At 56.4% G+C, this 9,080-nt stretch overlaps 2 protein-coding genes across 3 annotated transcripts in view; both read right to left on the bottom strand.

Moving 5' to 3' along the window:
* Positions 1 to 174: 174 nt before the first annotated feature.
* On the bottom strand, positions 175 to 5,762 carry Gpr162 (G protein-coupled receptor 162). 2 transcript variants are annotated; one of them, XM_075982790.1, is made up of 5 exons: positions 5,480 to 5,751; positions 2,651 to 3,936; positions 1,885 to 2,074; positions 1,198 to 1,355; positions 175 to 938 (listed from the first exon to the last, which is right to left on the bottom strand). In XM_075982790.1, exons 2-5 carry the CDS (start codon positions 3,515 to 3,517, stop codon positions 387 to 389), a joined length of 1,767 nt encoding a protein of 588 aa, XP_075838905.1. In that variant the 5' UTR covers positions 3,518 to 3,936; positions 5,480 to 5,751; the 3' UTR covers positions 175 to 386. The 2 variants fall into 2 exon arrangements, with proteins under 2 accessions (XP_075838905.1, XP_075838906.1); XM_075982791.1 differs by lacking the exon at positions 2,651 to 3,936 and having other exon boundaries at positions 5,480 to 5,762.
* Positions 5,763 to 7,422: 1,660 nt separating this feature from the next.
* Cd4 (CD4 molecule) overlaps positions 7,423 to 9,080 on the bottom strand; it is a 29,925-nt gene continuing 28,267 nt past the window's right edge. The window contains exon 10 of the mRNA XM_075982789.1: positions 7,423 to 8,296. Within this exon, the coding sequence (XP_075838904.1) occupies positions 8,266 to 8,296 (31 nt within the window). The 3' untranslated portion in view covers positions 7,423 to 8,265. The remainder of the gene's footprint in view (positions 8,297 to 9,080) is intronic.

Genomic DNA, 9,080 nt, shown 5'->3' with positions numbered 1-9,080 from the left:
GGGCCCCACCCCAGCGTCACATGCCCCGAGTCCGTCCCTCCTGTCTGCGTGTCGACCGATCTCCTTCTGTGCTTCTTTCCCCTGCCCTTTCTCCATCTTGTCCTCTATGAGCCACCCTTCCTCCTCCAAACCTCCGACAGTACCCTTTGCCACCGCAGACGCTGGAGACCAGGGTTTCCATGGCAATACTTCAGCCTTTAATACGTTTTTTGCTAGGGGTGAAGATGGGTGAGTAGGGTGTCTGGTCACTTGGATGGGAGAGAGCTGGGGCCCTAGAGCCCAGATCTAGCGCCCATCTCCTCGGAGGCAGCTGCCATAGGCTCAGGGCCAGAATGAGGAATACTCACCCATGCCCCCTCCTCTGAGTTAAGCAGGCTCATGTAACCTCACAGGGTCAGCTGAGGGAAGATGGGGTTGCCTGGACCCCAGGGTCTTCCCCAAGCCCTTGAACTCCCCTCGCTCCCTGTCAAAGAGCAGCGTCTCCCCGCACTTAACCCCAAAGGAAGCCCAACAGCTTGGCTATCAGGAGACCCAAGGGAAAGGCGTCGAGGTGAAAAACCCAGTGGCCTGGGCCTACGAGGAGAGGGTCCTGGTGAGGCAGTTGGAGAAGGCAGAGGTGTCTCATCGATGAAAGTGGTGATCTCCTCTCGGAAGAAACCAGGGCCTCGTGGGGGTCCCCCACCTGACCCCAGAACCCCACTTTCTAGGAACTGGCGAAGACTGGCTAAGCCCCCGCCTTCAGCCTCTTCCTCATCCTCCTCATCCTCCAGCCTGTGTCTCTGTCCCAGGTATTCAGGAGGGCCCCCAAGGGCTCGGCTCTGGGCTGGGAGGACCCGGATATCATCGGATGATGACCATTTGTGCAGGAAGGAGCCTGGTGCCCGAGGAGTAGAAAAGATGTTGGTCTCATCATGGGACAACCGGCGGGACAAAGGGACCTGGGAAGAGGAGGAGGAGAGACCTGGAGGTGCTGAGGAAACAAAAGTGGCAGAAAGCAGAGGGGGACTCTGCAAGATGGCTTCAGCACTTCCATTTCTGCAAAGTGTTTGCTCTAGCAGGTAAACCTGGTTCTGAGAGACCCGAGGGAACCTTTCCTTTCCCGGTCTTTCCTTCATCTGTCCCCTGGGGCACCCTGCTGTCCAGAGCCATGGAGTAGTGGCGCAGGGGACCAGAATGAGGGGATCTTCCTGCCCATACCTGTAAGTAGTGTACTCTCTCGAGAGGCGGGAACAGCATGTGCCGTCCAGGCAGCAGTTTCACCTGGCTGGGGTCCCGACCCCCTGACCCTGTGGCCCCATTGGCATCAAAGCGAATTTTGCAGACTCGGCCGTCTGTGTAGTCATCACAGGCTCCATCTAGGAGAGAGAAACAGCAGAGTGGTCACAGGCAGAGAACCCTCACCACCTCCCCATCCCCATCCCAAGGTCCAGGAGGACCAAGGGAATGGCTGGCTTTGTTACAGTCACTGAGACCCCGGTCTGGTCCTTTACACAGATTTTTTTTTTTTTTTTTTTGCTTGTTCTTCTCCAAGATTTGTCCCAAGATCAGGGACTCTCTTTCAGGAAGTTTAGCTTCCCTAAGGTCACACTTTTTTTGCATTAGGACTGAGGATCTTTTCTCTGGAAGTCTACTTGGCACAGCCCAAGCTGGGCAGTGTAGGCCTCTACAGAGGAGCAGAGGCCTAGTGGAAAGCTCCCTCCATGCAGAAAGAAGCAAGGCTGGGAAGACAATATAATCAGGCTATGGGGAAACTGGGACTGGCTCCAGTTCAGCCCAGTAGGGGGCACCCCAGGGCAGCACATCTCCTCAAGGAGAAGGGCAGTAGAAAGGACAGAAAATAGAGGTAGCTGTCCAGGAAATAAAAGTCCCCATCCCTCCTCTGACCGTCATCGCCATCGTCCTCCGACATGATAGCCACACACTGCTCCCACACTGTGCGCACGTCTGCGCGGTAGCGCTCACAGGACCAGATGAAGGAGGGCAGGAGCAGCGTCTGCGCCATGGAGCACCACAGCACAGCCAGCACCATCCACGGTGGAGCCGAGTCGGACTTCAAGGAGAAGAAGCTCACCACCTGGCAGGGGAGACGGAATGACTGGTCAGGTGTGAGAGCCTGGGTCCCCACCTAAGCCCGATACCCACCCCTAATGCAGGAGAGTAGGAAGGGAGGTGGGGGAGTAAGGAGGACCTGAATGAGGAAAGTCAGGAAATGCTATAGACAAAACCCTGGAGTTGGGAGTTTGAGCTGGGGAGAGACAGGCAGAGGCAGAGACAGACATACAGAGAGACAGAGAGCACAGAGAGACTTGAGACCACAAGAAACGTAAAGATTGGGGGAAACCCAGAGATGGGGCCTGGATAGTGTGACTGTGATTGCCAAAGGGAATTAGGGACTAGATAGCGCCTCTGGGCAGCTGGGCGCCAGGCTGAACACTGGAGGGGCAGGATAGAAGATGGAACTGCAGACTAGAAACAGAAATGATGGAGCTGGGAGACTGAGTAGTGGGAGCTTAAAGATGGGTGATAGAGACAGGGAACCACAAATGCCAGGAGGAAAGGACAATGGCGGAAACACGAGGGAGCTCCTGCGTGGCCGATAGAATTGGGGGGACCTGAATATTAAGAACAGGTCAAGGGACCTCAGTCTCACCAAGATGGGCACCCCGGTGAGTGAGTCGTAGAGAAAGACGATAGCGCTGACCAAGTTGGTGACCTGCAAAGACGTCTTGGCAGATTCCGAGCCATCCAATGAGGATCGCCGCTTCCCTCGAGTATCCTCCACCACAATGGCTGGCACCTCAAAAGCCGGCCGGGTACCCAAACCCCCCAGCCCGCCCACTTTGGCTCCCACACTGCCCCCAGCTTTCCGGGCCTGCCGAGCCCTCCGGGGCCGGGCCCACAGTGTCTGATAGAAAGTGATAGCCACGCAGACCAAACCCATGACAATGCCCCCAAGAAGCAAGAGGCTGAAGCAAACACCAAAGCCGAGACCAATCTTGGAGACTATGAACTGGCAGCCTCGGGCATAGTAGCGCTCGCCGTTGTTATGCCAGCCTATGGAGGGCAGGGTGGAAAGGATGAAGCTGACCATCCAGATGCCCATGACGGCATGCAGGGCCTGCTTCTTGGCATTGCTGAGGCGGTAGTTGACGGGCCAGCGCACCATCCACATGCGATGGTAGGAGAGCGAGGCCACCGTGAAGCAGGTGGCCAGGGCCAGCGTGTAGTAGGTGGACACAAAGACCTTGCAGATGCTCTCGTTCCAGTCATAGTCAGAGGACGCCTGGCGTCGGAGCTGCACCACCGCAAAGGTGGTGAGGGGCACAGCCGCCATGAGTATATGCGTGCCCGCCAGGAAGCAGAGTAGCAACTCCAGCGGCTTATGCTTCTGCTGTTTGGCCGAAATGCTAAGGATGATCCAGGCATTGGCCAGCAGGGCCAGGAGCCCACAGGCCAGCCAGGACAGTGCGTTTGAGCGGAGGGAGGCCTCTTCTGCCCCCAGGGCACCCCGAGCCATCCTAGTCTCAGCCCCACCCCCACCCCCTTGAACTCCTGGGGGCGGGGGCTAGGTCTCACCCTGGAGCCCCGCTCACACCCACCCCCATGATGCCCACAATCCTTGCCCTGTAGCCAGGCAAGCTGACCCCAAGTCTCCTTTACTGCTCAGCATTGCATGAGGGACCCAGCTAAGGCCGTGGGCAGGGCAGGGCAGAGCAGAAGGCAGAGACTCAATAGACGTAGTGGTCCTCAGCCTCCATGTTGGTGGGCCTTTTTCTTAATTATCGCTGTCACTGATGAGGGGAGCAAGCTTGCTGCTTCCCCATCTCTGAAACTGGCTAGGGACCTCTGATTCCCATGCTGGGACTTCCAGATCTGCCTCTCCAGGGAGTCTTGACCAGTCAGGGCTGAGGGGTGGAGCTCAGTCACCTGGATGTGCTGTGTGGGAAGAGCAGACAGATGCAGGGGGCAAGAATTAGGCCTGTGCTGTACTCTAGTTCACACGTGCCCTTCCTTTCTCTAGAAAGGACTGATGGCTGAGGGGCACTGGGGTCATTCAGAGCCTTAAATCGGATGCCTACTTACCACACGGATAAGTCCTCCTAGACTTGCAGACTACGTGGGATAAGTCTCACTGTCTCCATCTTTTTTAGCCCTTTCTTCCTGCTTTGGAATTCCAAAGTTCCTTCTTATAATAGCCTGTGCTCAGAGCTCCCCACCCCTGTCTGCGCGTCCCCAGATCCTTCTTCAGTTGCTGATAGGAGACAGTTGATGTGTTCCTTCTTGGGGGCTCACAGCAAAGCAAGAGCCCTTCTCTTGCAGGGCATTCTCCTAGACCTACAGCCTTCCTGCTCGGCCCCCTTCTCTAAGCCTGGGTTTTCAACCGTTCAGCTGCCCAAGGAAAATGGGAAAAAGGAGGCTGGGACTGAAGTGGGGGTAGCTAGGGAACCTGAAGGCGGGGGAACCACTGACATCAGAAGCATCCAGAAATGGAAAGAGGGGGAACTAGGGAGAAGGAGGAGAGTTTGAGCAGAAAAGAAAGAGGGGGAAAGTGGTAGTATCTGAAAATAGAAGGTTCAGAAACCCCTGGAGAGGAGCCATTGGAGGGAGGGGCGTGGGAAGGAGGATTATGGAGGTAGGGGAGCAGCAGGACAGAGAGCCTGAGAACAGGAGCTGGACCTTCATATACTGTCCTCGCTAAGAGACCTTGGGTCTCCTCCTCTGGCCTCGAGCCTCAATTTCCCTCTGACGGGAAGGAGGAGGAGGGCCCTGATCTTAGTGACACTGTCCAGTGAGACCTGGGGAAGATACTAGGAAATCAAGTCAACGCTGAACAGAGAGGCTGTAAGGACAGGCGTAATTGCTTCGGGGCAAACGGGGGTGGGTTGGGGAGCCGGGCACAGCTGTGCCAACGTCTATTTCCCCCAGGAGGAACCTTAGGCCCTCGCTCTCCCCAAGAGGTCCCAGTCCAACCCCCAGCTTTGTCTCCCCCCCCCACTTCCAGCCCAGTACATCCTAGTTGCCATGGCAATGGACAGCCAGGGGGAGGTGTAAGGAATAGGTTCGGATGCCCCCCACTGCTCTCCCCTACAGCCTTTGGACCCCTTCCCACCCACCCTCACCTCCACCTCCACCCCCAGACCCAGTTGGTGGTTCCAAATGAAAGAGAGAGGGAGAGTCAGAAAGGGAGGGAAGAAGAAAGACGTGAAGGACAGACAGAAGGAGATGAAGGACAGAGAGAGATAAGGGAAAGGGAGGAGGGCTAATGGGGGCTTCCTGGCCGACAGTGGTCCCTCGCCCTTCGCCTTTGTGGGATAAGGTCAGGTGGCTCCACCCTCCTGTCACCTAGGGTGTTCTCCAGGGCAGAAACAGCAGGTGGCTGGGGAGGAGGGGGCGGGGAAGAGGGGAGCGGAGGCAGTTGGCTGGGCGGGGTAGAGGGGGGAGCGGAGACTCGCGGGGGACCGGGCAAGGGTCCTCTTACCTCTGGCTGCGTCCTTCTCCGCTGGGGAGACGCGCTCTCGACGAGGCTCGCCCGGGCTCCCGCCGCCTGCCGGCTCCAGCTCGCCAGCCCTCCTCCTTCCTTCGCTCCCTCCCTCCCGGCCTCCTCCCCCCTCCAGTCCGGCCTCTCAGGCTCAGCCCGCGGCGCACTAGCTTGCGGCCCCTCGAGGCCCCTGTCTCCCAGGGTCATCGGCCTCCGAGCCCGGGGTTAGGGAGCCGCTGGCCAGTCTTGGGGTCGGGGGTGGCGAGGGTGGGGCGGGGAAACTGGACGGCGGTGACTTAGAGGAGGAGGGGCAAGGAAGGAGCGGAGAGGGAGGGGGCGAGGAGGACGGCGGGGAGCGGGCTTCATTGGTGAAGCAGTTGGTGTCCTGCCCCCACCCTGTCCCTTTTTTTCAACACGAATGAGCCCGAGGAGGCAGCTGGTGTTGTTAGGGACTGAGGAGCTAGCTGTTCGGGGTGGAGGAAGCGTGTGTCACCGCGTGTCACTGTGCGCAGCCTTGTGGGGGCTGTTCTTGGGTAGAGCTCAGAGGGGCAGCACCTGAAGAAGGGCTGCTGGAAGCTAAGGGTGCTTGTGATGTCAGCAAGCTAAGACCGCTTGTGAAGTTGGGAGGTGGTGGCATGGATCAAAACGGATGTGGGCTCTCGGTACACCTATGCACCCCTCTTTCTCCTCCCAGAACGCAAGCGTACGTTTACGATGAGGACACACACAATTGCCACACACGTTACAGTTTCTCATGTCCTCTTCCTCTCCCATACACAGACGGCAGGAGGGGCACATCACACCACAGTCTCTCGGTGAACTGCAGAGTCACACGCAGGACTTTTGGGATGAGGAGGTGAGAAAGCAACCTCTAGAGAATTTTTCCTCCTCCGGGCAACTTTATCTTCTTTCTGGGCCAGGCCCAAAGATTCCTGGATCTCCAGAGAAGTAAATGCCCTCCCATACACACGCGCGCGCGCGCGCACACACACACACACACACACACACTCACACACATTACACACGCACTCACGTGCGTGCACACACACACGAAGTGCATTTTACTTATAGCCTTTATTTTTCTGTTAGCTGAGGGAGCAGGAGTGGGCAGTGAAAACAAATCAAAAGTAAGCAATGAGGAGCCTGGCAGCAATTGGGGAAGGGGGGCGCACTTTCTGGAAGAGGCCATGTGGGGAAAAGGAGGAAAAAAAGAAATGGGATCGGGAGAAAAAAGGGAGGCGCTAAGGCAGGAGAGTGAAAGAAGCCGAGGAAGCTGAGCATCTGAGAGAAGCTGATCAAGACTGGCAGGGAGAATTCTTATAACCCTGACCTCCCTGGATGCCTGGCAAAGGGGAAAGGCATGGTCAGCTTCTCCAAGGATCTTCTCAAAAGGCACCGGAACACGGCTCCCTTTCCGGGCCCTGCACACACTGAGTGGCGGGCTCTGCACACACACAGTGGCAGTCTCTGCACACACTGAGTGGCGGGTTTCTGCACATTTCTTTTGGCCTTGCTCTAACAGAACTGGGGTTTTGTCCTCCAGTAAAGGAGTCCACAAACAGCAGTGGTCAAAGAGGGACTCAAACAAGAATGGCTCCTCCACCTCCTCACTATCTAGAGACCCTCCATCCTGCACGTGGTGTGCCTGCTTCTATGCTCCCAAGGTGCATACTGGGTGCCTGTGACCAGCTCCAAAGATCTGTCTGGCATTTACTCCTGTGTCGCAGATAGTGGCTCCAGGGATCAGGAGCCTTGGGTTAATCTTGACATCTACAGTAGTTAGCTCTGCAACCTTGGACAGTCAAGCAGCCTTAGTTCCATTTTGTTGGAGATGATTGGTCATTTCTGCCATCTTGGTCATCACCGACAGCTCGTAGGATTGCCGTGTGTGTGTGAGAGTGTGTGTGTGAGTGTGTGTGTGTGTGAGTGTGTGTGTGAGTGTGTGTGTGAGAGTGTGTGTGTGTGTGTGAGTGTGTGTGAGTGTGTGTGTGAGAGTGTGTGTGTGTGAGTGTGTGTGTGTGTGAGAGAGTGTGTGTGTGAGTGTGTGTGTGAGAGTGTGTGTGTATACACAAGGGCCATGGCACACACGTGGAAGACAATGTTCAGCTCTCTCCTTCCACCCTCCAGGATTGAACACAGGTCCTCGGGCTTGGCAGCAAGAGCTTTTTACAGCTGAACCATTTTGCTTGCCCACACGTAAGGTTCTTATTAGGGTTGAATAGCAAGGACATTAAACTGGCTTCTTTAACTATGGATAAGTGTATGGCTATGTGCAGAGGTATGTGGCCTGGGTGTGTGTTGGTGCACTGGCCAGAATGTGAGTCTGGTTCTCTCACAAAGTGAGAAGCAGGCAGTATGGGGAGCTGAGGCTGATTTCAGCAGCCTTTGGGTCTCCATTTGTGCCTTGATTGACACAAGTCCCCACTCAGTCTGGTCCCAGGGCCCTCTCTTGTGAACTGTGCTGAATATTTTCACACGCCAGCCCCACCACCCATGCTTGGTCCTGGGCACTGCCCTTAGATCCAGACAACTGGAAAGAGGTTCTAAACAGCCGTCAGGGAAGAGCTGAGGTTTTGATGAAAAGGACGCTAGGAAAAACAAAGTGTGTTTAAGTGTCTGAAAATCAGAGAGCAAGCTCTACTTTGGGCTTGGGAATAGAGAGAGGAGCAGTGGCCAGTTCTGGAAGAGGAGGGCAGGAGGCCGGAGTAATGGGTCTGCTACATTCTTCTTGTCCACAGGCCTCAGCAGCCAAGACGCATGTGGTCGGCTGCAAAGGGGCCTCAGCCTCAAATGAAATTCTGAGTCTTCTGCATCCGGCTGGAAGAAAAAAAAATAAAGGAAGCAAATCCATTCTCCCAACCCCACGGTGTGCTGTGGCCTCCATGGTTCCCAGACCCCACTCTTGTCTTGGAGCACAGTGGTACCAACGGACAGCACTGTAGTACCTGTCCAGACATGCCACAGCCTCTGCCAGCCCTGTCCAGACATACATGCCACAGCCTCTGCCAGCCCTGTCCAGACATGTCACAGCCTCTGCCACCCCTGCCCAGACATGCCTCAGCCTCTGCCACCCCTGTCCAGACATACATGCCACAGCCTCTGCCAGCCCTGTCCAGACATGTCACAGCCTCTGCCACCCCTGCCCAGACATACATGCCACAGCCTCTGCCAGCCCTGTCCAGACATGCCACAGCCTCTGCCAGCCCTGTCCAGACATGCCACAGCCTCTGCCAGCCCTGTCCAGACATACATGCCACAGCCTCTGCCAGCCCTGTCCAGACATGCCACAGGCCCACCGCCCCGTGACCTCTTCTTTACCCCATCTACTTGCTCACTCTTCCTTGAACCTCCTTTTCTTCTCAACTCCTTCATTTTGTCTCCCTCATGGGTTTTCTTCCTTCCCGTTCTCCCTTCCTCTCTCCCTCCCCCTCTTCTCTCTCCCCCTCCTGTCTCCCTCCTTTTCTCCCTCTCTCTTCTCTTCCCCCTTCTCTCTCCTTACTCTGTCCCCCTCTTCTTTCTCTCCCTCATCCCTTTCACTCCTCCCTCTCCCTCCTCCCTCTTCCTCCTCCCTCTCCCTCCTCCCTCTCAGCCCAGATCCTTA

Source organism: Microtus pennsylvanicus, chromosome 8 (genome assembly GCF_037038515.1).
Source record: "Microtus pennsylvanicus isolate mMicPen1 chromosome 8, mMicPen1.hap1, whole genome shotgun sequence".
Classification (NCBI taxonomy): Eukaryota; Metazoa; Chordata; class Mammalia; order Rodentia; family Cricetidae; genus Microtus; species Microtus pennsylvanicus.
Note: the sequence above shows the minus strand (reverse complement) of the source record. Positions and strands in the feature narration are given on the sequence as shown.

Excerpts from the sequence above, each read along its gene's own strand:
- Gpr162 (XM_075982790.1), bottom strand. The coding sequence starts at position 3,517 with ATGGCTCGGGGTGCCCTGGGGGCAGAAGAGGCCTCCCTCCGCTCAAAC. Across the intron at positions 2,075-2,650 it reads TCACCGGGGTGCCCATCTTG|GTGGTGAGCTTCTTCTCCTT; the intron begins GTGAGACTGAGG and ends CTCCCCTGCCAG. Across the intron at positions 939-1,197 it reads AGAGAGTACACTACTTACAG|GTCCCTTTGTCCCGCCGGTT; the intron begins GTATGGGCAGGA and ends TCCTCTTCCCAG.